Source organism: Cladosporium halotolerans, assembly GCF_011745625.1.
Source record: "Cladosporium halotolerans strain TM138-S3 chromosome Unknown Sca1, whole genome shotgun sequence".
NCBI classification, from domain to species: domain Eukaryota; kingdom Fungi; phylum Ascomycota; class Dothideomycetes; order Cladosporiales; family Cladosporiaceae; genus Cladosporium; species Cladosporium halotolerans.
The window spans coordinates 111,896-138,527 of NW_027191452.1; the positions used below are offsets into that span (position 1 = coordinate 111,896).

The following is a 26,632-nucleotide window of genomic DNA, read 5'->3' on the forward strand; positions in this document are numbered from 1 at the left end:
GATTCGACTTCGTGGATGGGGATCCTCGAGCTCCACCAGGCGCACCTACCACCTTCTAATGATGAGACGATTCCTCAGAACGCCGACATCTTGCGCAAGCTGCCACAATCACCAGCGATGGCGAATGTGAGTCCACGGCCGAGCTCATGTTCGAAAGGACAAGCGGAAGCCTAGCGGTCTCATGGGCGAACTCTCAACGCACCCACGGCACCCTGCTGGAGCTCGTGCTCGCAAAGCTCGATGGCGTTATCCGCTCGTGAGGCACGCTCGCCATTGATGGTGCAATATCGATCTGCGAACGGGTACATATAATATTCGTTGGAACCCTCTATGATGCGTGCAGGGGAGCTCTTAAAAAAAGACGATCCGGTGATTCTTCATCTTCAAACAAACCGACAAAATGGCCGCCAAAGCGCCGCGCGAATACACAGACCCCTCGGTGTACGACTCGCACGCCAAAGACTTCCAATCCAAAGCTCTACCCTCCGGCCAGGCGGAATGGATCGAGCGAGCCAGTCAGGTCGCGCAGATCTTCGCCCAGGATGCGCCGAAGCGTGATATCGAGAACAAGTCGCCCGCGGCCGAGGTCTCTCTGCTCAAAGCCTCTGGTCTGCTCAAGGTCTTGGGGCCTAAGGAGTATGGGGGCGGTGGTGAGGCCTGGGATACGGGCTACAAGGTCATCCGCGAAGTCGCCAAGGGTGACGGGTCGCTTGGCATGCTGCTGGGCTATCATTTGCTGTGGTCGACTACGGCTAATGTTGTGGGCACGGAGGATCAAGCGAGGAGCGTACAGAAGGTTATTACTGAGCAGAATCTGGTATGAACATTCATGCTTTGTCCTCGTCGCGCTATACCAGGAGGCTGACTATCTGCAGTTCATCGGAGGCGCCGTCAACCCCCGCGACAGCGATCTCAAAATCACCTCCGACGGCGACGAGATCGTCTTCAATGGCTTCAAGAACTTCAACACCGGCGGCGTCGTCTCCGACCTGACCGTCCTCGAAGGCGTCCTCGAAGGCACCGAAGACCATATCTTCACCTTTGTCAACACGAGACAAGACGGCATGCAGTACGTCACCAACCCATAACCTCCCTCGTCCCCTCATCATACTAACCTCCCCTTCCAGATTCGCCCACAACTGGGACAGCATCGGCCTCCGCCTCACCGAGTCCGGCAGCGTCCGCATAACCAACATCCGCGTGCCCTGGACCGACGCCCTCGGCTGGGACAGCGCCACCAAACGGCCCCTCCCGCACATCCTCAGCATCCCCTTCGCGACCCTCCTGCTGCCAACGATCCAGCTCGTCTTCAGCAACTTCTACGCGGGCATCGCGCTCGGCGCCCTCGACGCCGCCGCCGCCTACACGACGCAGCACACGCGCGCCTGGCCCTTCGGCGGCGACAACAAGGACCGCCCCACGGACGAGTTCTACATCCTCGAGCGCTACGGCGCTTGGCACGCGCACTTGCTCGCGGCCGCGGCACTGCTCGATCGCGCGGGCGCGCAGGTCGCGGCCGTCTATCGCGAGGGCGGCCAGCATGGTTCTTCTCTCCTCTCGGACGTGATCAATGGCAGCACGCCGGCGGGCGCGACGCGCGAGGCGATTACTGCTGCGAGGCGCGGGGAGCTGGCGGCACTTGTCGTGAGCGGGAAGGTCGTCAGCACGGACGTGGCGCTGGAGGTTACGGCGGGGATTTTCGAGGCGTTGGGAGCGCGTGCCACGGGCAAGAAGTATGGGTTCGATCGGTTTTGGCGCGATGTGCGCACGCACACGCTGCACGATCCGGTGGCGTACAAGCGGCGCGAGCTGGGGCGGTGGAAGTTGCTGGGCGAGGCGGCGGAGGCGACGTGGTATACTTGAGCGCTTGGCGTGGTTCGGTTTCGTAGGATCGATCGTTACGCAGAGCGGATGGCCGTACTGTACCTTGCTTCGAAAATTGCTTGCTCATCCCCCGATCCTTCCCCTCACAGCCCGCATCAGCTCCCTCAGCGCCTTGTCGTCTTCTCCCCAACAATCCGGATACACCGGACACGGCCCATCGAATTCCTCATCCCAGTCATCCTCGTAAGCCCTCCCGCAATCCTCCCCATCAATACGTCCCCACTCCACGCTGCCCTCCAACTCCGTGCGAACCCAAGGCGACGGCCCCGACCCGTACATGAAGAGCATGTAGCGTCCAGGGGGAAGCTTCGCCGGCAGCTCGGGCGCGGCCCAGAAGGCTGAAGCGACTTCGCTGTTGCCATTCGTGGGCCACCAGAGGCCGTGGCCGAAGGCGAAATGCGTGAGGTGTGGGGCGCCGGTGCGAAAGGCGTCGAAGTAGGTGTGCCAGCGCGTGGGGTAGTGCCTGGTCGTTTGGTCTTCGGTCTCGGTGAGGGTGTTGCAGACGTTGAGGATCGGGTGGTGGTTCTCGCTGTGCAGGAAGCCGAGCTTTGAAGTCTGGATTATCGGGCAGTCGTCGAGGGAGAGGGAGCGGAGGGTTGCGGAGTGAGAAAGGATCCAATGAAGTTGAGAGTCGTGCGTGAAGGTCATGTTGCCTAGGGAGAGGGATTGGAGGCGCGGGAAGTGGAGGGTTTGGAGAGGGCAGTAGGGGACGTAGCCCCAGTAGGTATCGCAGTCTGTGGTCTGATGTTAGATGGGATGAGGTTGGGGGTTGGGTAGGGTAGCGTACAGATCTTCAGGTGGACGAGTTGGGATTGAAGAGGTTTAAGCCAGTACTTAATGAGGTCGTAGGTGAAGAATTCATGGCGTTCTGAGATCGAGATCTCGGTTTCGGGCGCGGGATCGTAGGCTTCGGTTGCGACACAGAGGTCCAAGGAGTCCAGGCGGGATAGGACGGCTTTGAAGTTCGAGGAGGTGGCGATGTCGGCGTTGACGAGGTCTTGGAGGTGTACAATGGAGAGGCTGTGGACTTTGTTGGCCGGGTGCTCGGGGTGGTTGAGGGCTGCCAGTAGTTTGGTGAAGAAGGTCTCGCGGTAGTCCGTCCATTCGTGATGGTTGGCTGGAGCTAGGTCTTCGTTCGAGGGGCCGGATACCTGAGGCTTCAAGTCAGCGACCATTGCAGCTAGATGCAAACGCCAGGTTCACGTGATTTGAACGATTGTCAGGTTGCAGGAAAGAGCGTCCGGCACCGCAGCCGCTTGACGCCTGTCACCACTCACATCGGAATCATGAATCAGCTCCACGCGTCGCAAATTCTTGAACAATCCAATATCTTCCAGCATCACCTTGAAAGTTGTAGATGGCTCGCCATCGATATCAACGCCGTGCTGGTCTCCTTCGGCCCATTCCGGATCGTCCTTGTCATGGATGTCCCACGTGAGTTGCTCAATCTGCTCGCTGCGTTGATTGACCCTGAGAGATGCTCTAATCGAAATCGTCTTCACGACCGCGTTCAACTTGTCGTCTTCAAGGATCGCGCGAGCTTTCTTCGCACTCGTCGTTGTCGGCAACAAATGCACGTTGGAAAAAAGCCGTTTCGCCGCGATTGGTGAGATCCGTCTGCAAGTCAGACGCAGGGTTTGCGCTACCTGCACACCACTAGAGCAGCAAAGGTCGAGAAGCTCGTCAGGTAAATCAAGCAAGTTCATTATCATTGATGAATATCATTGACATGTCGTTGGAAACAAGAGCATTGAAGCCGACGTTTTGAGTTCAAGCGAAAGCCACTTGCAGTCGCACGGACATCGTCCCGAATCCTTCGCAGGCTGCAGGCACGGGAAGAGCAGGCAACTAATCCACTCACTTTAATTAAGGACTCTATAAGGGTCTCTATAACGCGGCAGACCCCTGCGTACTGCCTTTCGGACTTTTACATCAGCTCGGCCACTGATAGACCAACGGAATGCGCCAAAGCCGAAGCGGACCTTACGATCAAACCAACATCCCGCCCACATAGATACCTTCGCTACAGTCTTTGTAGGCGGGGCTAACCACCGGACAGGACGGAGTAACGGTACGCGAACAAATTCGTCTCGGATTGCCAGATCATTTCTCCCAGAAGGCGATGCGCAAAGTCCAACACCATCGTCGAGACCCCCAGCTTTATCACGAAACATAGCCACACAGCTGTTGAGACGACTCAAAGCAATCCAAGGGGATATCTAGCGGGTCGTTCAATCATTCTACGTAATCTAAGCGTACTTCTTGACCATCTTCAGCAGAGCCTCCTCGGTCTCCTTGGGGCTGGTGGCGTTAAGGTAGTGGCCTCCACCAGGGATGATGGTCAGAGTCGCCTCGGGCGAGCCCGTGAACAGCTTGATGTGCTCGGCCGGGACCTTCGTGCCGAAGACCGGGTCCTGGTCGCCCTGTAATTAATTCCGTCAGCACAATGACTTCACCGATCGTCTTCCTCCGGACGACAATAGACAATACGCACCTGCAGCCAGTACACGGGGCACTTGACATCGCGCAGCCTGCGCAGCAGGCCGTCGCGCTCCATGAGGTTGATGGTGGCCATGCGCAGCTTCTTGCGGCCCTCGTCGCCGCTGTAGACGTCGCGCACGGTGTCGTTCCAGAACTGCAGCGTCTCCGCGCTGACGGTGCCGGAGAAGCCGAGCTGCGCGACCATGCCGCGCCAGACCTCGTCGACGACGAAGTTCTCGTCCGGGACGGACCACTTCTCCAGGAAGGGCGCGAGGTCCTGCTTCGGGTTCCAGCAGCCCTGCTCGCGCGAGGTCGCGGACTCGTAGTCCATGGACGTGCCGAGGGGGAGCACGCCGAGGATCTGGAGGGGTGGGGGTCAGTTGGGTTGGATGGGATGTTGCCGCATTCGGCTGCTGATCGTACCTTCTCGGGGGCCAGGAGGGCCATACGCATGACCATCCAGCCGCCTTGGCTGGTGCCCAGGACGAAAGCCTTCTTTACATCGAGGGCTTCCATCACCTGGAGGGCCATGATGGCGGTGTCCCAGTAGGTGAAGTGCTCGGACTTGGAGCTAGTGGCGCCATGGCCGAGGGGCTCGATGGCGAGGAGGTTGACGGCGTCGGTCAGGGTCTTGCTGGCGAATTGGTCGTTGTAGAGCGAGGAGGTCGTGCACATGGAGTTGATCAGGACGACGGTGGGCTTCGCGGCATCGTTGCCCGAGAGGCGGTAGCCGGCGCTGATGCCGCCCAGGTGAGGCACGTCGATGGTAGTGGTGGCGGCCATGCTGGATGCAGTAAGGCCAAGGCGAGGGCGAGGCGAGCAGGAGCGCGGTCTTGGTGTGAAGCTTGCGGATGTCGGATGTCGAGGCAAGCGAGCTGGTTAGACCGCGAAGAGAAGGAGATGGGCAGTTCCGGCGGCGGCGGATGGAGTTCCTCAGACCCGATGAGCCATCTGCCTCGACACTACTGACCGCCGGTTGCTGGAGGAGGCCGGCCGAGCAGGGCCTCGGTACGCTGCCAGGCTGCCCCTCTCGCCCCTGCCATGGCGGCGGGCGGTGGGAGAGCGCTCGTTCAATTAGTTTGTCGTTTAGCTGGCACGCGGTGGACACTGGTGCTCGGCCTAGCAGGAGGCCATGGCAAGGATGCGGGAAGCTAGCGGGCGGCGGATTGCCCGACTCCCTGCCCGGCAGTGTGCCGTGAGAGCGTCCCACAGCGGACCTGTCGACGTTGGACCGCCGTGCCGCGCGATCGGCACTAAAGACGCCGTGTAGCGCCAGGCGAGGCGGCTGGCACAATGTCGGGAATGCTTACCTCAGAGGCTCAGCCTTGGCTGCGCAGGAGCGCGTTTCATCAACCCATGTCCGCCTGCGTAGGCTGCGTAGGGTTGACAGGGCTGCGCAGCCGACACGTGCGCCGCACGAGGAGGGCAGGATCAGGTGGCACCCGCGTGAAGGAACTGCCATATTGTGGCGGCACGTGGACGACCAGGTATCGCCGCCCGGCCTCAGACATCGACAGTATAACACGCCTTATACTACTTTGCATCCCAGGCGATAGAGCGCCTATAGCAGAGAAAAGGCCTTTTCGGCGGCCCGCGGGCCAGCGCGCCGGCGTTTCCCATGCGGCTCGTGACAGCCGGCTCCGCGCCAGCTCGCGTAAACCTTGGGCGCGACAAGTGCCTTGTCGTCTGCCGATCACCAACGCCCCATTGGCAGCTCGTCCTCTCGAATGGTATCGCACGCTTTCTATAGGCACCGTTGCGCTGACTAGCCTCCCGCCATCCGAAGATTTGGTCGCCGGAGGGCTTCCGCTTGAATAGCTGAGTGCCTCTCCCTCACATTTCTCTATCAAAAAATGACGAAAAAGCCTTCATTGTAGCTTAGCCTGATACTAGTAGCCTCAATTCATCGATGCAGTTCTTTTCCCAGACGTATATCAGGCTACAAATGAGACGAAGAGGGCAAGTGAATGCGAGCCCAAAGCTACGGGAGTACCCGCCGACTATAACTTCGGATGGTCAGAGGCGGCCCTGGCGCGTTGGGCCAAGGACAAGTCCCGAGTCCAGCTCCCTCCGATGCACAGATCTGGAGAGGGTGGGAGTTTTGCAGGGGAGTCCTGTCCTGTGGATATATGAGGACTCTTCCCTGGCGAGATCACGCCTGAGCAAGGTCACGTCAATTTCGGTCCTTCCTGTCAGCTTCCTCCATTACTATCACTCCCTTGCAAGGCGGGAAGATGGCAGAGTCCCAGCTCCCAGGTCTGCCAGGCTTCGACCCGCACAACATACAGCCATGGACCGTCGCCGTCGTGGTCTCGATGACCGTCTTGTCGCTGGTTTCGGTCGCCCTGCGACTGATCAGCCGTCGCATCAAGGCGCAGTCGCTGTGGTGGGATGACTGGATGATGATATTCTGCATGGTTGGTAGCTTCAATCACCGGCAAGCAACAACCAACTGACCGACCCAGGGCTGGAACCTCGTCGTCGTCGGCTTCATCTTCGCCATGCACTCCTGCGGTATGGGCAAGCACGCTGATTTGGTCGATCCGGCGGACGTCGTTATGATGGCCAAATGGCTCATCGTAGCTGAGATCCTGTATGCTTGGTGTTTGTGCTTCATTAAGCTGAGCCTGCTGCTCATGTACTACCGCATCTTCCGCGTTCCTTACTTCAAGAAGATGGCGTTGGCAATTGGTGGATTCGTGATCATCTGGGCCGTCACAATCTCCTTCCTTTTCATCTTCATCTGCGTTCCCGTCGCGAAGGTGTGGAATCCCGCGCTTCCTGGACGATGCATCAACCAGGTCGGCACCTGGATCGCGAACGCAGCCTCCACGCTGCTCACGGACATCACCATCCTCCTCATGCCGCTGCCTCAAATTTGGGGCTTACAACTGTCTAAGCGCGAGAAGATTGGTATCACTGCAGCCTTCGGCCTGGGTTCATTGTAAGTCAAACCCTCGTCGAATCGACCTACGGAGTGATCCCCGGAACTGACCTTCCTTCTCTCCAGCGTCGTTTTCTGCTCCGCTTACCGCACCAGCGTGCTCTTCACCTACACCGCGACCGATCCCAGCTACACGCTCGCGCCGACCGTCGGCTGGACCGAGATCGAAATGGCCGCCGGCATCATCTCCGCCAACCTGCCCACGATGCTACCCGCGCTCAACGTCGTGCTCCGCCGTCTAGGCATTCGCGGCGACTCGCGCAACGGCTCCAACTTCTTCCGCTCGACGAAAGGCGACAAGTCCTCCGGCTCGCGCGCGGACATCCTCTCCGAGACCACTGGCGGCAAGAACGTCCGCGAGAGCTTCCACCGCCTCGCCGACGAGTCGGACTCGGAGTACGCGCGCGCGGGCGCGGCGACGCCGACGGAGTCGAAGCTGAGGCCTGACGCGAAGGGCTACCAGTACACTATCAAGACGACGTCGCGGGGCGACGAGGACAGTAGCGACGAGATTCCGCTACACGCGATCCGCGTCGAGACGGATTTGAAGTTCGAGCGCTCGGTTGCTAGGAATTGATGTGACAGAATGACTACTCTTTTCGGCTTCTCTCTTTAACGTCCTGGCGGATGAAATGTGTATTAATAGCGACGAAAAAGCAACATGAACGTCTTGTGATCCTCCTGCCATATCACACTCTACAACAGCAATTCCATCCTTCACATGGAACAAGCAGCCCCGTGCAAACCACCAGTTCCCTCCATTCCCTCTCGACCCCCCACACCACTTTCCGTCCGTCCCGTCCACTCTGACAGCCCCAACGACACGGCACACTTACACAAGCGCGACATGTCACAGCATCCCTCTGCCCTACCTCGCCCCCGACAATCCCCATCAACTCATCACCACCAGAAACGTCAAACCGAACCGCTGTGACATCCTGCCCTGCCCGCGGAGAAAAGGTCCCAAAGCATACTGTAGTCCTGCCACTCCTATGTACGGCAACACGCTCTCCCGCGTTCTAGCCTGGAATGGTCCCCTTCCCAAGCCCCTGCGTCGACAAGCGCGAATCCTCCCGTCCCGAGCAAACAGCCATCTCCGCGGCAGGTGTGGCTCCAATTCGACTTGTGGCGTTGGCGTGGGCGTTGGCGTTTGCGTTCTTCACGAATGTAGTACATAACACGAAAGAAAAGCATAACACGAAAGAAAAGCCGTTGAGCCTAACTTAGCCCATTGTGCAGAAAGCCGCGAAGCCGCGCTGTTACTGTTTTGTCAGATTCGCTGGTGGGATCCACTCTGGGACGGGAAGTTTTTGTGGCGCGGTGGAGCGGCGAAGAGGGTTTGGGACGAACTGGTGTTTGTTTGAACTTCGTGAGGATGTAGGAGCTTGCATTTGCGTAAGCTTGGGGAGTTCGGGGCTTGGTTAGGGTTTGTGTACAGCACAAAGAGGGTTTGGAGGGGGAAGATGGGGACATGAGGTGGTGGGTTGTTGTGGATGACGTCACAGGGGAGGACGGGATGGATTATGTACTTAATAATACGAAGCGTATGTGAAGATTGATCTGGAGAAGTTGGTGGATCGCATACTGATTATTTGATATTGGTTCAAATGTTAGGACAGATGCGGGATTCGTTCGGTCCAAAGGAGCATTTCTGCCTTACGTGAGGTTCAATTTATTCCATTGTCTCCAGTGATCACCTGCGTACGCAATGACATTTTGAGCGCGACGAACATCTTTGCCAAAGGTGTTACTCTAGCTGATTTGACATGTCATGTTGTGAGAGATCGGATGTTCAGTCGTCGCGAGGCGGACCAACTGTGTAAAAAATTGTGACTTCCGAGAACCAAGACCACGGAATGGTTCATGGCTTTCGATATAAGACACCACCAAGTGACTTTTTCCTACAAGAAAGTGAGAGCCAACGGCACAGTCCTCGCCGCAACCACCTTATAAATCATCCACCCTCAACTTCACTCAGGATAAAAATCCTTGCACGGAATGTTCGCCTCGCGCAGCCTGATACATTTCTCATGCGGCAACCAATCCTGCGTAGTAGGGTCAGGATCGTGCCTGAATTTGCACTCAAAGTCATGCTGGTTCAGTCTGAACTTTTGAGCCAGAAGGTGCTCGATCGACTTCTTGAACGCCCACTTCGTAGTCTGCTGGGGGCCAAAAGGCCTGATGGAAAACTTGATCCCAAGGGATTAGCACTTGAAGTCTTCCTTCTGCGAACACAAGGGGATCGATCAATCATCCGCCCCATATACTCACGGTAGACCGAAAGCTGAGCGTCTCAGGAAAGTACTCCCAAGTGAATGAGCCCGGCTTGAGGCTCTCGGAGGCCTCCTCGCAAACGTCGAGCAGCTCCTTCGACGTGATGTTCCAGTCCTTGCCGTCGAGCTCATAGTGATGCCAGTAGTTGGCGGCGAAGACGTCAAAGTTCATCTCCTGCCGGTACCAGCAGGTGTAGTTGAACTGGTACGTGTGCGTGTTGACGTTGTCCATCCAGTTATAGTATGCATAGTCCGCGAAGCCGGTCCCGCCACCGCCTTGTTTGGGAAGCACAGCGCACGAGGCGCTCGCGAGGAGTGCGGAAAGTGTGGTTAGGATAAACATTGCAGCCTGATGTGAGGCGGATGCGCGGGAGAAGAGAAATGGCGAGGAACAAAGAGAAGGATCTCGAGAGGCATGATACATGGGTTCCTTCTACCCCGCCTCCATGCGAGAATGCGTTTCAAGCGCTGAGAAGATTATTTGTATCAATACTTGTCATCCGTTGCTGAGTAACTTCAACATCGCTGGCGACGACCACTGGCGGTCAAAGGTTTGATGACAAAGACACCCACATTGTGTTTGGCATCGTGGGACAATTCGCCATTGCTGTCAAATCATCGACCCCCAGCCAATTGAGACTTGCATAATGGCACAGAGTTCAAGGTTGAGGAATTACTATATTCGAAGGCTGTGAGAAAGCGTGGAGAGGTCAACATAAGAAGCAAGCCAAGTCGCCCCGGAGGTCCGTGCTCACCTCCGACCCTTCGCCGACTTTGGACATCTCGAATGGGCATCTCGAACGCGGGTGCAGCACTTCAGGCGGAGAGGCCACTGCAGTTCTCAGTCCAAACAGACCACAGCAATCATGGCCGCAACACGATACTGCCCGTCGTGCCTCTCCACGGCCTCGCCGACCACTCTCTTCCGCCCCGTCCGCGCATTCGCTCCTCCGCCCGCCCTGCGCTCATTCCACACATCCTCTCCCCTCGCCGCCGTGCAATCCGCCAACGCCGCAAAGTACAAGCGCAAAGACCAGGCGCAAGCGAGCAAGAAGAAGAAAAAGACCTCCTCGAACTTCGACACCCCGGACCTGCGAGATGCGCAGCAATTCAGCCTGGTGGACGCCATGCGGTACGTCGTCAAGGACTTCCCCGGGGAACCTTTCTTCCCAGGTATCCTCCGTCACCAGATTCTAACAAAGCCTCCCAGCTACCTCCGCGCCGCCGAAGTAGGCCGCAACCCGTCCTCCTCCAAATACGAGCTCCACGTCCGCTTCAAAACCCCAAAGAACGGCGCCGTCGTCCGCAACCGCATGCGCCTGCCGCACCCCGTGAAAACCGACATGCGCGTCTGCGTCATCGCACCCCCCGACAGCGCCGCAGGGAAAGCCGCCAAAGCCGCCGGCGCCTCGCTCGTGGGCGAGGAGCAGGTCTTCGACATGGTGCGCGAGGGCCGCATCGAGTTCGAGCGCTGCCTGTGCCACGCCGACAGCCTTCCAAAGCTGAGCAAGTCCGGCATCGCGCGCGTGCTGGGCCCGAGGGGTCTGATGCCGAGCGCGAAGACGAATACGGTTGTCAAGGATGTGGCGGCGAGCGTGAAGGGAATGGTGGGTGCGTCGGAGTACAGGGAGCGGTTAGGCGTGGTGAGGATGGCGGTTGGGCAGTTGGGGTTCACGCCGGAGGAGATGCAGAGGAACATCAAGGCGTTTGTGGATTCGCTGAAGAAGGATATCGCGCAGCTGAGCGATCGGATATCGAAGGATATTCACGAGGTGGTGCTGAGCAGCACTAATGGACCGGGTATGAGCTTGAACGGCGAGATGAGGGGGCCTAACAGCCCGCCCACGAAGGACCTGAGCGTTGTGGGATGATTTATTACACGTTGGAGGGCGTTCAGCGGGGGAGCATTGTAAGAGAAGACGAAAGCATCTATTTTCTTGAGATATCTTTCTCTCTAGGCCTGTAGATTCTAGGCCGGAAACCTGTATTCACATCTGATCATCACATCGTCCGCTTCCCAAATCATCTACATCTTCGCCTCCACGCTCGCGAAACCATTCACAACACTCGTTATCAACTGGTTCGCAATCGCCGTGCTAGGCGGCAACCTCAATCCACCCTCCTTATACTCCGGCCCAGCAGCATCTCCCAACCCACTCGTGCCCACCCTCAGCGCATCCCTCACCTCCGCGAAATCAAACCACTTCGCATCGTCCAGCTCCGGATCATTGCCTAGATCGATCGTCTCGCCTTCCGGCACCGCCTGCCCAACCGCACCGATCATCAAGTTCGCCGGGTACGGCCACGGCTGCGTGGAGTGGATCACGACGCGGCCGACGAAAATCCCGGCCTCCTCGTACACCTCTCGCCGCACGGCCTCCTCGATGCTCTCCGCGGGCTCCGCGAAGCCTGCCAGCGTCGAGTACCAATACGGCGGCCAGCGGCGCTGGCGGCCCAGTAGGATCTTGTCGCCCGCGTGGTTGACGACAGCCATGATGACGGTCGGGTCGGTGCGCGGGAAGCTGAGGTTCGAGACACCAGTGCGGGTGGCGCAGGGCGGGCGCTCGCTGGGGTTCGCGGGCGCGGCGGCTGTCGTGGACATGGGCGCTGCGGCTTTGCGGGCGAGGTCGGTGCTGGGGCAGGCGCGTTTGAAGCCGCCGTTGACGGACATTGTGGGCTGGCCGCATTGCGCGCAGAAGGGGTTGCGGGCGTTCCAGTCGAGGAGTTGGCGGGCTTCGGCGTAGATGGCGGCTGAGGGAGTTCGTTAGTGATGCGATCGTTGCGGGTTGGTGGCAACGCCGTAAAACATACCGTCGCTGGCCTCCAGCTCCATGAGCCTGCCCTTTCCGAACTGCACATCGCCCTGCTCCACCTTGCCAATGAGCTTCTCGCACGCCTCCTTCACACTTCCTCTCGGCGTCACGTCCACAGCAAAGTACGGCGCGCCAATATACCTGTTCTTCCCCTGGTAATCCAACCCATCCTTGACCCTCTCATCGATCCCCAGAAAAATCATCTGCGGCACCGTCTTCTCCGAATTATACTGCTCGTGCATCTCCTTCTCGCCCAGCGCATAGGGATCCTCGCCAATGACCGGCTTCACATCCTCGTAGCCCACATACGCCAGCTTCTTGTTCTCCGCGGACTGCACGAGCGGCTGCAGGTCCTTACAAAGCATGAAGGAGGTCGAGGGGTGGCGCAGCGCGCGGCTGAGGAAGACATGGTCGCTGCGCAGGAAGCCCAGGCGGTTGAGCGGCGAACCCGCGAAGTAGTTTGCGACTTCGCGGCCGAACTTGCGGGACAGCATGGAGTCGACGTCCGGGTGGGCGGGGAGGGGGAGGTCGGGCTGTTTCTTAGACATTTGGTGTATATGTGTGTATGTGCGTATGTGTGTATGCGTGTAGGTGTTGGAAGATTGATTTAGGTTGTGGAGAGGTTTCGGGGAGGCGGAGATTTGAGATGGGATGGTTTGGGAGAGAAATTGGTCTTTACCGTCGTGCCACCCAGAGCAGAATGATAATGACGTTGGTGATGCAAAGGCACAGCGCGCTGCGGGCTGCTGTGTAATCAACACCGCCGATAGAGGGGCGCCTTTTGCTGCTGGTGGAGTCTACCCTCGGATATAAAAGCGGCGTCATATGCCGAGCCGCTGCGCTCATTTGTGGGCCGAGAGTGGTAGAAGAAACGTGCGACTTTTAAGCTTACCCAAAGAGCTTTGTGCACAACCTTATACATGCCATCGGATTTGAATAGCACCTAGCATGGTTCGCGAGTCGGACTATACTGGCGCTCACACTTGGTTATCCGCTGAGGGGTCGTGGAAGATGCGATGGCAAGGTCCTGAGGCTGCGCATTCTGTGTCAGTCTGGTGCAGAGAGGTTCCAGTGTATTATCGCTATCTTATCGAGTTGGACGCATGGCGGTATAGCTGCATTCCTTTTCTTCCGTGCACCGGAACCACAGAAGGATAAATGAGCCCCGCGGATTTGGTGGATATGGCTGCTTTCGAGAGGAGCCATGCTTTTGCTGTGCTGCTACGTAGGCCTAATCAGATGCGAAGACCGAAAGTTTGCAGACGCACTCTGCAAGCTTAGGGGCGGAAGCCCGAATACTTGTAGCTCGCCAGTACACAACAACATCAAAGTGGGACACCTGGTGGTCGCATGCGTGGATTTGCATGGCCTGTCAAGCCCCGGACATCGCCTGGCTGAAACGTGGAGACAGCAGCGGCGGCCTTGCCTTTCACGTGCTAGCCCCAGGAACAAGGGATCAGGCAGTTGCGTCAAAACCCGCCCAGTGCTTATGACGTTGTCTCTACCGATTCGCCGAACCTTCATACACCACCTGCACGCAAACACGCCTAGAACGCCGACCTCCCTCTCACACGCAGCCGCCGTCCGACCTCGCCGCACGACTACTGAGGCAGCAGCCAGCGCAGGCGCAGAGGATGGGCGCGTCGGAGAGCAAGCTCGCCTTCAAAGAGGACATCTTTCGCCTGTCCGGGGACCCAGATATTCCGGCAGACAGCTCGTGGTGGTCCCGCTTCTATCAGCTGCCCGAGTCAGCCGAAGATGTCTTCGCCCTGTGGCCGCCGAACGACCTGCGACATCTGACGAACAATACCGACGCCTCGCCTGTCTCCACAGGAAACGCGCCGCCGGGCCCCAAGAAGAATGCCGAAACCCTCATTTACATCGCCATCGCCCGCCTCGAGGCCCTGCAGACTCGCCATGCCCACTCGGATCCTCACACGCCGATCACGGGGGAAGTGCTCAACTGTGTACGGATATTGACGAGGCTGTTGCCGTATATCTATGAAGCGGACCATCTGGCTGCGTGGGAAGCGAAGTTCTTCTGGGAGCCGAGGAAAGGCACTTGGGTTTGGGACAAGAAGCACAATCGCCGGGGTCCGCTCTTCGATGGGCTAAACCCTCGCAAGAAGCTCGCTGAGGGTTCAGAGAATGAAGAAATCGACAGGCCGCTTGGCGAGCGTCTCATCGACCTGCTCATAAGCTACTTGTTCTTCCCCGGCTTTGCTTTGCCGAAGAAACTGGACGAAAATAACCTGCCCGACCTGCATGTCTCGTACTCGATATGGCAGAGCGGTATTGGGTGCAAGCAGAGCCAAGGGATGACGAAAGAGAACGAGCGAAACGCCATGGAGGTTTTGAGACTTTTGCTGACCTTGTCAAGTCGGATGATGTACCTGCCTCCCAGTAAGTCAACCCAGAAGTTGATAGAACGAAGTTGAGACTGACCAGCATTTAGACGTGGTCGCGCAGGTTGACATCAAGGCGTTGACCTACATCACAACCCAGTGCAGCCGCCAAGCTGTGCTTAGCTTGATTTGCTCCTTGCTGAATACTGTAAGTCCAATCACAACATTGTACCTGTAGATGTGAGAAGAAAATTGACGCTTCATAGGTCTTGAAATACAACCCTGCGTCATGGAGGGTACCGCTCGATTTAACAGCCGTGACGAAAGACCCAAAACAGCTCCTGGTCACTTACTCATTGCAATTCCTCCTGGTATTGATCATCTACCCCGTCCCGAACGACCAAACGAACGCATTCAGAAAGTCACTCAGCCGCCTTCACCGCGTCGAAGACTTCCAATTCATCCAGCAAGGCATAACCCTTGTTCTCACGCAACCGGTGTCCGGTGTCGCTTCCTATGTCCCCACCGTATCGAAGGCACTTCCATGGGCACCAGAGATGCTAGTCCTATTTTGGGAACTTCTTCAGTGCAACAAACGCTTCCGGAGCTTCATCATTGACACAGATCGCGCGCACGACTTTATCGTTCTCGTCCTCTACTATGCGATGGAGGCGAAAGACGACCCTGCTCGTCAAGGTATCGTGCGCATGTGTGTCTTCATACTCCAGACTCTCAGCGTGGAGCCAACCTTTGGCCGAAGACTCAACAAGCCTTTCATCGGTCAAGACTCATTACCTTCTGTCGTTCGCATACCCAACTTCCATGGCTCATACGCGGACTACCTTATCACAAGCATTCACACCATTCTGACCACAACCAAGGGACGACTGGAATCCATCTATCCGGCTCTTCTTGCGATCATCAATAATATTGCACCATATGTGCAAGAATTACAAAGAGCGACCTGCACCAAGCTTGTGGATCTTTACATCTCATTCTCTTCGCCCGCATTCCTCCTGGCCAATGAAAGCAATCACAATCTGCTCTCATCACTCCTTGAAGCCATGTGTGCTATCATAGACCACCAGTATGACACGAACAGGCGGTTCGTCGAAATAATCGTCCGGAGCCACAAGCGATTTGAGGCACTCAGAGACTTTACGGTAGATGGCGCGCTTTCTGAGCTTGACAGAATCAATCAAGAGCGCAAAGATCGCAACAATAACGTTTCAGGAATCACCAGCCCGAGTCGAGGCGCTTCGATCGATAGCCTTCGCAGCCCAGCGTCCAGCCGCTCTCCTCCGCTTGGTAATGTGCCCGAGCATGGCGCCTTCGCGATTGGAGACGATGATGACGAGGAAGATCTCGAGACGCCCATCAGCGGGCCTCAGTCCAGATCACAAAGCAACGCTTCTGCATCAATGGAAGACGCCGTCCCAGTGCAGTCTCGCTCCATGTCAGAGAAAGCACGCGGCAAGCAGCCAGTCGGCCACGGCTCCTTCTCCCGATCAGCCTCCCGCCACGGTTCAACCACAAGCCTTTCCAGCCTCTCAACTCAGACCCAACACCCCTTGACCACCAGTACCCAATTCAACCCCACAGCCGACTGGCTCGAAAGCTGGCTCCCCCACCTCCCCCTCCACACCATCCTCCAGGTAATCGAAGACAGCAAAACCAGCGGCACGCCGCACCCGCGCCGCCAACCAGCCGCAGCAGCCTCCTCCACCGCAGACGACGCCGCCGCGACGCCCCGCGCAGACCGTAAGCCTCCCCCTCTTCTCCCAAAGCCCTCCATTTTCCAACACACACTAACCGGCATCCAACAGAGCCTCCACCCCCACCCATCCGCCTGCAGACCTTCACCTGGTCCAGCCTGGCTCTGGGCTGGTACGTCTCGATGCTGTGGGGCTTCATCTTCGCGCAGGACGCGCAGAACAACCGCGGCAGCAACGGGCTGTGGGCCGGGACTTCTATCAAGTTGTTCAACATCGCGAATCGGTATGAGAACATCAGTCTGAGGAGTCCGAAGGGGGCTGTTGATGCGGTGGGGGATTCGCTTGCGAGGAGGATAAGCAGTTTGGGGTTCGGGGCGGGGGCTGGGGCGACGCAGGGTGCGGCCCGGGAAGGGGCTTAGGATGGAATCAACGTTGGACGATCAGAGGGCTGGGTTTGGAAGAGTGTCACGTCGTGTGCTGAGATTGGGGTTGAGTTGAATTCCAAGCGGAACTGATGCAGTGGCGTCAAAGCTGTGATAGTGTTTGACCGAGTAGCGAAGAGTGGCTTCGCTTAATACAGCATCACTTTGACGATTATGCATCTTGTCTGCAAAGAAGTGCACGATTCCATGGAAGCGATGAAGCAAAGGGAACCCACGCATTTGTATTTCCTCCGCGCTATGTAAGTAAGTAACTCAAGCCAAGCTGATCCAAAGGAGTGTGTGTAGTTGGTCTGTCCAGGAGCCGCGCGAACAAATCAATCCCAAAATAAAGAGCCGACAGAGGAAGCCCCCCATCGGCCAGAAGCAAAGACGTTTCCAATCTATGATGCGAAACCCGTTCACCCGCTCATGACTACCACTGGCAATTCCAACTACCATTTACCAGCCCCTCTTGGTGGTGCACTTCTGCTCGGTCTTGACGTATGTGGTCGTGTAAGGCTTGGTCTGCGAGCAGAGCGACGACGTGACCTTGGGCACGCTGGTGACGACGGTGGTGTGGCCGTTCTTGGTCCTGGTGACGATGGTGTAGGAGTAGTCTGTGTAGGGCTTGGTGATGGTCGTGACGCCCGAGGTGACGCCGGTGCGGACGGAAGTGACGGGCGAAGTGTGCTTGATCGTGCTCTTCTCGGTGCGGATGTCGTCGACGAGGATGGTGGAGACGATGGTGGTCGTGATGGGCTTCTCTGTGGGGAGGGAACGCTGTCAGTGGGATGCTGGGGAATGGAGGGAGGGGAAAGGGGACGGCTTACTGCCGATGGTCGTGACGCGGGTCGTGACCTCGTCGGAGGTGCTGTAGCCAACTGAAGTGGAGGTGTACGGGCCGGAGAACGGACGCGTGATGGTGGAGATGCCGGTGATCTTAGTGCGGTCCTTCTTGGTGTAGGTCTTCGGGACATTGGTCTTGTAGGTCGTCGGGACGTAGGATGTGATGGGCTTGTAGGAAGTGAGGGTGGTGACGCCGGTAGAGGTGCTCGTCTTGGAGATGGTCCAGCAGGAAGTGGTGCTGCCGTATCCGGGAGGCTGGGTTGGGTCACCCTGAGTGGAAGAGCTGGTGGTAGTGCCGCCGTATGAGGGAGGGGTGTTGGGAAGACCCGAAACCAAAGAGCTAACGCTGAGCAAAGCGGCAGCGGCGATCTTCATGGTGGAAAACATCTTGGAACGAGTGTTTTGAGGTTTGGATGAGTGAATGTGAATTAAGAGTTAGGGTGTAGCTGCAATTAAACGGCTTGATGATTGTGAAGAAGGACGGGAGTTAATGAGGGAGCAAGTGGCTTATATACAATCACATCGCAGTCGAGACCAGTCCATGAGTTCAATTGCACGCCATTGAGGCGTTCAATATCCGCGCAGAAACGATAATACTTCGCCACGGATTCAGCAGTCTAATACTTGACATCCTGGACCGGACCCACCGATGTGACGTGCCTTTCTGTGAGATTGATTGTAAGATCAATCCATGGCCGGACACCGCGAAAGGCTTGCAGCAAGCTGAGACGCGGTGCAATATTGAAAAAATCCGTGCGTGAGGAGTCTTGGGTAGATCGGGTGTACCTGGAGGGAACGCTGGAGCTACAACCCAGTGTTACTGCAACATTCGCCTCAATCATCAGCATAATGACCAGCTATTGGATCCGCTAACGTAAAGTTTGGACGTATCGGATCGCTTGTAGACACAACAGCCTCCCGGAAGACATAAATCGGCACGCAAATCATGACTGAATAGAGCGGAAGATGACCTCTGCGAAGATGGCATGATGGGACGAGGTGGCGAAGCGCCAAAATTAGAGTAAGACAAAGTGGTCGACAAGCAGCGGGTGGCTGCTCTGGCTCGTGGTGCTTTCAAGCTTGATCTTCACTCCTCCGATAGACGGGCTCTGGTTACCAGTTACCGTAGGAGCAGAAAACAGGACATTCGATAGGGCCAGCACGAAATGGTTCCTGGCAGATTATCGGCTTGCAGGTGCGCCATGTGGGCATTAGGATCCAGCCATCAGGCGTTGGGATGTCACAGCATATTCGTTACGGAGCAAAGGAGAGCCTCTCGTTGGCTTCACTTTCTTACGGCACCACCAGGTACCCGACAGTGGCGTAGTTGGATTGTCAATCTGTGTAACTTGGATGAAAGAAGCGGGCGCCCCTCGCGCGGTCAAAGTTGAAGCTTGTTCTGGACGCTATTCTTGTATGTGAGCACGCTAAGTAGTCGCATAAAACTGAAAATCGGATAAAGGTATGTGTACGCTTCCAGGTAGGGTTGAAACACTTTCGACCAACAAACTCGTCGACATGGCGATTATTGCAACAGAGCGCTCCCTCAGAACAGATGACCAAGGCAACACCTGCACGCTGACACGAGGTGGCAACCATTTGGCTTACATACCAGGTAATGAGAACGTTTGCACGTTGCTTGATGGAGCGTGGATGCCATGTGGTGCCTGGGCCGAGCAGTGGTGCTGCTGTCCAACTGTGGCGTGCTCAGCGCACCCGGGATTCTCTTCCAGACATGCAGAAAGCACAGCCTCCCGGCGAATAGCGACTTCAAAGGGTATTTTCCTGACTGGGCTCTGATGTGACATCTGTTTTGCCGTGCGAAAAGAATCAATGGTCCAGCATCTTAAGACATCAATGCAAGGCTCAGGGGCATGCCTCCATCACCCAAAGTGGACATTCCTGTTGGAGAGTGAAGTGAACTTCCAAAAGCCGGAGTCGTGATGCATCGTACTGAGCACCTAGTCGCGTGAGATCATTCTGGACATGGCCGACATGTGTTGCCTGTGCAAGTCGCGAGCAAGGATGGTTTCTCTGCTTGGGGAAACTCGCAGTTCAGCCCTTCAGCTTGCCAGGTGGTCCGAGCACCCACCACTGCCGTGCGCCCTCGTCTCGCATCCCCGACTCGCGTGCGTGTCCTCATTCGGCGACAGCAGCGACGACCCCTCTGCCACCAGTCCAGCGACCGCACCACCCAGACCATTGCCCGTCAGTGTGTCAAGAATAGCTCACCCACCGTCAATCCCACCGAGCCATCGCGACAGCAAGGTCGCGCCCGCCCGCCGAAAGCCACAATGCTGGTCCTCTACTCCCTCCTGACCCTCCTGGGCACGCTCTCGAGCTTCGCTACCGCGACCGCCCTGACCTACAAGCTCACGCCCAACGAGAAAGAGTGCTTCTACACACACGTTGCGAAGGAGGGCTCCAAGGTTGCTTTTTACTTTGCTGTGCAGAGTGGTGGATCCTTCGACAGTATGCTGCATTGGCAACACGCGTTCACATGAGTATGGGCGCTAACGGATACACAGTTGACTACATTGTTACTGGACCCTCAAAAGAGCCTGGCAAGGAGAGGACAATACTAGACGGCGAGAAGGAGCGCCAGGGCGACTACGTTTTCACGGCGAACTACCCTGGCGAGTACCGCTTCTGCTTTGACAACTCCGTGTCCACCTTCACGGACAAGCTTGTCGACTTTGAGATTTCGGTATGATAGACGTAGTCTCGGATTGCACTTCCCAATCGTGCTAACACCAAAATAGGTTGAAGACGAAGTCCGCGCGAACCTGCCGCAAAAGACCGGCGCGACTCCCGAGCAGCTCAGCAGCGTCGAAGAGACCATCCTCAAGGTTTCCAGCCAGATCTCCACTCTCACCCGCCAGCAAAAGTACTTCCGCACTCGCGAGAACAGGAACTTCAGCACAGTCAGGAGCACGGAGAGGCGCGTGTTCAACTTCAGCTTGCTCGAGGGCGCCGTGATGGTCGGCATGGCATGCCTGCAGGTCTTTGTCGTGAGGATGTTCTTCACTGGCGGCCGCAAGGGCTACGTATAAATATACAAAATATCGCCGTTTGGCATGTCACATTTACCAGCGAACCGTGGTCGATTTCAATCTTTCGCGTTGCTACCCAACCCTCTCGCCGTTATCTATCACCATGTATTCATCGCCAACCATCATCCGCATCTCCGACTCGATCATGAAGTTGTCGTGATCTGGCGTCAGGGCTTTCGATGCCGGATCGTACCTAAGATCGAAAAAGTCAGTTGAAAACATAACCAAAAAGTATAGACAAGCCCGACATGAACTTCGCAAAGTCTTTGTAGTCCTTGAAAACAAAGGTGCAGATCGCGTCGTAATCCATCATCTGAACTTGGCCCCGCAACATGTCGCTCATAATAGTCCTGTCACGTTGCAAGCAATACGTCTGCTCACAAAAGGGACAAGGTCTTAGCACAAGCGACATTCACAGAAAGTGATAAGAAACCTACGAGGCTATACGTGATCACGTTGTGTTTCTGCAAGACTGGCGCGGCCATCTGTGCATGCTTGTGGTTGTAATGCTCGATGAAATCGGCATCCGTCATCCCTTCCTTTTTTTTGACCAGGATGGTGGCTTTCACGACCTTCCGAAAGCCAGTGGTTGAGGGGTACCCGGCTTCGAGTACCATCTTTCTGTTGTATGGAACGAAGCGAAACTGTCGATCGTATATCGTCTCAAATCGTATCTGTTGACATGACCTCACTCCCGTCAGATCCCCGCCAAGGCGGGGATCCACAACCGTTCTGCGCCGGTTCGCGGTCCCCCAATGCTTATGTTCGTCTCACCAGTAGCCTGCAATATTCGCGTAACATATTCACGCAGCTTTCCCAGTTGTCCCAGGCCCTTAAACCTTTGCTCAGCCCCCGGTACTTGCAATTTCAGCTGATACTCAGCTGCTACTCTGCTGTCTGGTACGATGCTTTGCGGCTAGAGCTCCTTGGCGTCCCCAGGATGATACGAGGCTGGGAGAGCCTTATTGGCCTCGCGCCCACGTGCGCTTGCGACTTCGCCTCCCTGACCCTTGCTTTGTGCGATTGACTCTCACTGCCTAATGGGACATGCGCGCGCTGATTTTGCTACATTGTACATACGTCTTTGCCTCTGGACAACACTCCGTTCTCTCATGGACTTATTTTCAGCAGCTGAGCTCGACTGATCACCACGTCAAGGCTACAGACGACGGACGGCCTTCCAACACTTGTAGTTCAGCGTTCATTACGGCACCAACGCTTCGCATGCGATAAAGAGCCACCTCAGTTTTGATTTATGGATGCGAACTTTTCGGTCAAAAGCTCTTGCTGTCTTGAATTGTGCATGACCAACTCGCGACGACAGTTGCAACGACATATCGAATTCCCCAGTGTATATACGCAAACACCAAAGCCGGTTCCTAAAAGCATGTTGAGCAACATCCCTTGCGGCCTCGGTGGCAGAACTGGTCGCTACCTCGTCCTCCTTCTTGGCATGGGCATCCCAGTAATCGTTTTGTGGTCATTTTGGTACGCGATCAACTCTGATCGCGACGATATCAGCCCGCTCTTGAACCAATTGATTCCAGCGGGGCACTGCGCATGTCAGTCTGCAACAGTGTTCGAATGCCAGTCTTGTCTGGAGCCTCTTACTGTCGAAACAAACGTTACGGACGCTGACGAATGGAGTTTCGAGTACGGAAGAGACGACCGAAACGCTGGACTGTCCGAAGATCAATGCTCAGTCGCGTTCCCTGGCCTCTTCGAAGACGTCGAGCGCGGAGCCCGATACTGGAAAGACAACGGTAACATCCCGACATCACGCCTGGACGAGGTTGATCTACAGCCAGGCATGACGCGCGCGATGATCTACAAGGGTGACTTGTACATCGTTTCTAGTAGCTCGAAAGGCGAAGACCACAGACGCAAGACCTTGGCTACACTGAGTGCCATGCACCGCGCGCTCGCTGCCATGTCGCTCCGTCGAACAGCGCCAGATATCGAATTCATCTTCTCAATTGAGGACAAAGCGTCTGATGTCGTGGGCGTCGGCTATCCTATCTGGGTGTTTGCTCGAAAGCCAAGCGAGGCTTCTCTGTTTCTAATGCCTGACTTTGGTTTCTGGGCTTGGGACAACATGATCAAGGGGCAGAACAACGAAATCGGCTCGTACGACGATGTAGTCGAGAAAGTCAAGCAGGTCGAGCAAGGCGTCACCTTCGCCGAAAAAGAAGCAAAACTAGTCTGGCGCGGCAAGCTCAGCTTCGCCCCCAAACTCCGCCGTACATTACTAGACGTCGCCCGCGGACAGCAATGGAGCGCCGTTAGAGAGCTGAGTTGGAAAGTCAAGCAGAACTACATGACACTAGAAGACCACTGCAAATACCAATACATCGCTCACGTCGAAGGTACAGATCCTTTACATCCAGGCTCCCTAAACCACAACACCCACTAACAACCCCCCTCCAGGCCGTTCCTACTCCGCCTCCCTCAAATACCGCCAAGCCTGCCGCTCCGTCATCGTCGCCCACAAACTGCAATACATCCAGCACCACCACTACCTGCTCAGCGCCCACGGCCCCACGCAGAACTACGTCGAAGTCGAGCGCGACTTCTCCGACCTCGCGAACACGATGGCGCGCTTGCTCGCGGACCCGGCCGAGGCGCAGCGCATCGCGGACAATTCTGTCCGAACGTTCCGCGAGCGCTACCTCACTCCTGCTGCGGAGGCGTGCTACTGGCGGCGCTTGTGGGCGGCGTATGCGAGCGTGTCGGAGTCGCCGAAGCTGTGGCGGGATGAGGCGAGGAGGGCAAAGAGGGGGTTGAGGTTCGAGACATTCGTATTGTTGTCGAGTGGGGAGATGTATGAGTTTCACGCGGCCTGACCTGGTTTGGTCGGGCAAGACAGCACCTACCAGTCATATGAGCGGCTTTGGAGTTTTCCGTACTTATCAATAGTCGGTCTAAACGACTTGACCGGACGAGCCAGGGTCTGTGATTGCAAGCATGGCGTGGTAAAAAGCACGCGCAACGCCATGACCGCGAATGATAAAACGAAACGCATATTGTAACAATACATAGTCCGTCAAAGAGAAGGACTCAGACAAAAAAGCAAAAACATACAACAGGCGGGATTCCCAGATGGTCACCCACTCTAGTACTAGTCGCCCGGTTCAGTGCTTATGTATGGCAGAGCGGACGGGATGCCCAATTTTCACTGACCTATGGTCGTATGTGCAAGCTCTTTGCAGTTTAGTGATTATGATGTTAACGCAACGTACGCTCTTCCCACTCCATTATAGACGGGAGTATTATAAGCTCAATTTTCTCCTAGGTACCTAGGTAAGGTAGGTATGTACAGCGCTCTAAGGTATCTACACCTCTCAAGCACCGCGCCTGCCATAAGATTTTTCTCGGCTTACAACAGCACGCCGCTTCCATTTTCCGAGCTTAAAGAGCAAACGATAAGGAAGCAACTAATACCTTACGCCATCAACTTGCGAAATGGATCTTAGATACCGACTGCATCTGCGCGAACCCTTGATCCTATCTTTCGGTGTCAACGATCGGTCAACTGCCTGGCTTACTGCCCTTAATGCCAGGCCTGTTGAGCACTCGTCTCCGAGCTTCCAGTCGATGAAGGATGGATACCCAGCTATCTGCGTTGCAACCGTCCAGACCTCTCAACCATGCTCCCTCTCGCGACAATGGCGCCCACTGGCCACCAACTGGGATGCGGCCTTTGTCAGACATCCGCGAAATCACCGAACCGAGCCTTATTGACATGGTGAACTACGCCAAGCAGCAGTCAGAGCATGCATCAAGACAGCATCATCGAAAAACGTCGCGTACCAATTCCGTCAAGCGAGCCGGGTCGATTAGCCGGAATGGCTCGATCAAAGTGGTCGAGCCAACAAGCAAGAAGGCACACCAAAGGGCGCGCTCGATCGACAACAGTTCCTCATCGTACTCTACGTCGCCCGAAGCGTCCAGCTGCTATATCATCCCCCAGTCCAGCGTGCCCAGGAGATCCTCGTCGCAAGTGCGCGCACCGGGGACAATCGCAACGCACTCTCGCAAGCCATCTCTACGGAGTGTGGCGACTGAGGGAGTGCCCGGCGTTGGACCTGCTGCTCCAAATTTCAGGCTCATCGTCCCGAACCATGGTCCAAGCCGTTCGCCTGTGAAAGATGCGAGTAGAAGGCTCGACCCGGTCTCCTCAGACGGCGCGAGGAAGATGCCTTCAAAGACCTTCGTTCGCTCTCCGGCGCCAATGGATTTGTTAGAGTTTCCTGTGTACAGACATCCGAGGGTGAAATTGGAGCTTCATACCTCAGCGCCATTGTTTGTTGGGGGAGGCAGTGTGGAAGGCCATGTGAAGATTACAATTGATGACAACGAGCGGATGAGACATCGTCGAAGCCTCGGTATAGCTGCGATCACCATCGACCTCGTGGGATTCGAAGAGGTAGCCGAGCACCGCCGGGGCACTTTTCTGGCGCTGGCTACGGAGCTCTTAGATTCCAGCCATCCTCCGCCTATCACGATGGTCGAACCAAATAATCCGTTACTGCATGGAGAGAGATTCTGGATCCTGAAGCCATCAATATCAGCTCTGAGCTTCATGTTGAGCCTACCATTGGATACTGGGCCGCCGCCATTTCAATCGAAGCAAGCGAGCATACGATTCCTACTGTGCGTCACTGCCACGATCCGTGATGCTGGTAAGCATTATCGCGTCCGCACCTCTCACGACATCTGCGTCGTGCCGACATATGATCCCGAAAGGGCGCTCACGTCACTTCAAAGCCCATTAATTGCAAGTGACGAGCTGACCTTGCACCGATGGGGTGCGATGGAGACATTGAGCTTGACAGCCGGGCTATACCGCCAAGTCTGGGTGAGTGGCAGTAGCATCTTCGTTGATGTGCATATCTCGAACAAGACCCACAAGCCGGTGAAAAAAGTCGACTTGACTCTTGAGCGAGCCGTGCTTTGTTACAAGCATGCCCCTGCCGCTTCTATGGAGAAAGCAGCAAGTCAAGCGCGCGTATCTGAAAGCAGTGAGCGCCTCATTGTGACGAAATCGACAGAGAAGCATGATTGTGAAGGTTGGCGCGGTACCGATGCCTACACCTCAGATGCCCGCACGTGCGAGCTCCAAGTGCCTCGAGGTCATGCTACAGTCAGATGCGGAAAGTATTTCGAAGTTCGGTATTTTCTCAATGTCACAACAAGCTTGTCAAACTCCAAGATAGTGTCGGTACAGCTGCCGGTCATCTTGATTCACATGAACTCGCTGGATGTTTTGCCCAATTCTGTTGCCCAAGTTGCTGCGGCAATCGAAGAGAAGAGGCTTCACCAACGACAAAGAAACGCTCCGCCAGACGCTAAGCGGCACGTCCGACAGCGGTCCAACTCATCGCCAGCCCGAATGACAGGCGTCACCCGTCGACCGTCTTATACGCAAGGCCGCGCGTTCGCTGCACCCCGACAGCACTCATTGAATCGACAACGACAGGAGCAAGCGCAGATGGACGACTTGCAATCCACTATTGACCATTCTCCTCGCAAGAATCCAAACCGGACTCAACCATCACAACTACGAACGGTGTATCTGCAAAACAATAGCAGTTCAAACTCATTTGGCGCTCTTTCGCTCGAGGGCAAGAACTCTGCCAACGGCAGCCTCTTCGGAAGCATCCGATACCACACGCCGCCTCCGACCAAGCGTGACGCGCAGCAATCGCAGCCTGACAGTGTGCAAGAACCGGAGGTCAATGGTCTTCGGGACCGATTGCGAAGAATGCATAGTTTCGATTCTTTACACAGCAAGAAATCGATCGCCCAAGTAAAGTCCAAGCATCTTCCGCCGCAGGCATCCTCAATGTCAAAGGA

At 56.3% G+C, this 26,632-nt stretch overlaps 12 protein-coding genes across 12 annotated transcripts; 6 read left to right on the forward strand and 6 right to left on the reverse strand.

The window, feature by feature from the left end:
* The first annotated feature begins 62 nt into the window (after positions 1-62).
* WHR41_00043 (uncharacterized protein) lies at positions 63-2,004 on the forward strand. The gene is made up of 3 exons (XM_069368649.1): positions 63-817; positions 876-1,069; positions 1,128-2,004. The coding sequence occupies exons 1-3, from the start codon at positions 401-403 to the stop codon at positions 1,861-1,863; spliced, it is 1,347 nt and encodes a 448-aa protein (XP_069234378.1). The 5' UTR covers positions 63-400; the 3' UTR covers positions 1,864-2,004.
* Positions 1,948-3,590, reverse strand: WHR41_00044 (uncharacterized protein; the record flags this gene model as incomplete). Its single annotated transcript, XM_069368650.1, has 3 exons — positions 1,948-2,618; positions 2,672-3,035; positions 3,162-3,590. The coding sequence occupies 3 exons, from the start codon at positions 3,588-3,590 to the stop codon at positions 1,948-1,950; spliced, it is 1,464 nt and encodes a 487-aa protein (XP_069234383.1).
* A 543-nt stretch (positions 3,591-4,133) lies between these two features.
* WHR41_00045 (uncharacterized protein) lies at positions 4,134-5,148 on the reverse strand (the record flags this gene model as incomplete). Its single annotated transcript, XM_069368651.1, has 3 exons — positions 4,134-4,307; positions 4,379-4,726; positions 4,789-5,148. 3 exons carry the CDS (start codon positions 5,146-5,148, stop codon positions 4,134-4,136), a joined length of 882 nt encoding a protein of 293 aa, XP_069234384.1.
* Positions 5,149-6,102: 954 nt separating this feature from the next.
* Positions 6,103-7,998, forward strand: WHR41_00046 (uncharacterized protein). Its single transcript, XM_069368652.1, has 3 exons — positions 6,103-6,782; positions 6,831-7,309; positions 7,376-7,998. Exons 1-3 carry the CDS (start codon positions 6,600-6,602, stop codon positions 7,884-7,886), a joined length of 1,173 nt encoding a protein of 390 aa, XP_069234381.1. The 5' UTR covers positions 6,103-6,599; the 3' UTR covers positions 7,887-7,998.
* Positions 7,999-9,180: 1,182 nt separating this feature from the next.
* WHR41_00047 (uncharacterized protein) lies at positions 9,181-10,138 on the reverse strand. Its single transcript, XM_069368653.1, has 2 exons — positions 9,581-10,138; positions 9,181-9,498 (listed from the first exon to the last, which is right to left on the reverse strand). The coding sequence occupies exons 1-2, from the start codon at positions 10,004-10,006 to the stop codon at positions 9,280-9,282; spliced, it is 645 nt and encodes a 214-aa protein (XP_069234382.1). The 5' UTR covers positions 10,007-10,138; the 3' UTR covers positions 9,181-9,279.
* A 266-nt stretch (positions 10,139-10,404) lies between these two features.
* WHR41_00048 (mitochondrial 54S ribosomal protein uL1m) lies at positions 10,405-11,588 on the forward strand. Its single transcript, XM_069368654.1, has 2 exons — positions 10,405-10,714; positions 10,793-11,588. The coding sequence occupies exons 1-2, from the start codon at positions 10,449-10,451 to the stop codon at positions 11,451-11,453; spliced, it is 927 nt and encodes a 308-aa protein (XP_069234375.1). The 5' UTR covers positions 10,405-10,448; the 3' UTR covers positions 11,454-11,588.
* Positions 11,589-11,608: 20 nt separating this feature from the next.
* WHR41_00049 (uncharacterized protein) lies at positions 11,609-12,950 on the reverse strand (the record flags this gene model as incomplete). The annotated part of the gene is made up of 2 exons (XM_069368655.1): positions 12,394-12,950; positions 11,609-12,333 (listed from the first exon to the last, which is right to left on the reverse strand). The coding sequence occupies exons 1-2, from the start codon at positions 12,941-12,943 to the stop codon at positions 11,609-11,611; spliced, it is 1,275 nt and encodes a 424-aa protein (XP_069234376.1). The 5' UTR covers positions 12,944-12,950.
* Positions 12,951-13,953: 1,003 nt separating this feature from the next.
* On the forward strand, positions 13,954-16,874 carry WHR41_00050 (uncharacterized protein; the record flags this gene model as incomplete). The annotated part of the gene is made up of 4 exons (XM_069368656.1): positions 13,954-14,798; positions 14,851-14,948; positions 15,007-16,501; positions 16,567-16,874. The coding sequence occupies exons 1-4, from the start codon at positions 14,030-14,032 to the stop codon at positions 16,872-16,874; spliced, it is 2,670 nt and encodes an 889-aa protein (XP_069234127.1). The 5' UTR covers positions 13,954-14,029.
* A 462-nt stretch (positions 16,875-17,336) lies between these two features.
* WHR41_00051 (uncharacterized protein) lies at positions 17,337-18,110 on the reverse strand (the record flags this gene model as incomplete). Its single annotated transcript, XM_069368657.1, has 2 exons — positions 17,337-17,641; positions 17,708-18,110. 2 exons carry the CDS (start codon positions 18,108-18,110, stop codon positions 17,337-17,339), a joined length of 708 nt encoding a protein of 235 aa, XP_069234126.1.
* A 1,754-nt stretch (positions 18,111-19,864) lies between these two features.
* On the forward strand, positions 19,865-21,016 carry WHR41_00052 (uncharacterized protein). Its single transcript, XM_069368658.1, has 3 exons — positions 19,865-20,195; positions 20,252-20,430; positions 20,486-21,016. The coding sequence occupies exons 1-3, from the start codon at positions 20,018-20,020 to the stop codon at positions 20,774-20,776; spliced, it is 648 nt and encodes a 215-aa protein (XP_069234129.1). The 5' UTR covers positions 19,865-20,017; the 3' UTR covers positions 20,777-21,016.
* Positions 20,665-21,407, reverse strand: WHR41_00053 (uncharacterized protein). The gene is made up of 3 exons (XM_069368659.1): positions 21,214-21,407; positions 21,025-21,149; positions 20,665-20,969 (listed from the first exon to the last, which is right to left on the reverse strand). Exons 1-3 carry the CDS (start codon positions 21,391-21,393, stop codon positions 20,849-20,851), a joined length of 426 nt encoding a protein of 141 aa, XP_069234128.1. The 5' UTR covers positions 21,394-21,407; the 3' UTR covers positions 20,665-20,848.
* Positions 21,408-22,057: 650 nt separating this feature from the next.
* WHR41_00054 (uncharacterized protein) lies at positions 22,058-23,861 on the forward strand. Its single transcript, XM_069368660.1, has 2 exons — positions 22,058-23,142; positions 23,204-23,861. The coding sequence occupies exons 1-2, from the start codon at positions 22,080-22,082 to the stop codon at positions 23,617-23,619; spliced, it is 1,479 nt and encodes a 492-aa protein (XP_069234123.1). The 5' UTR covers positions 22,058-22,079; the 3' UTR covers positions 23,620-23,861.
* Positions 23,862-26,632: the final 2,771 nt, after the last annotated feature.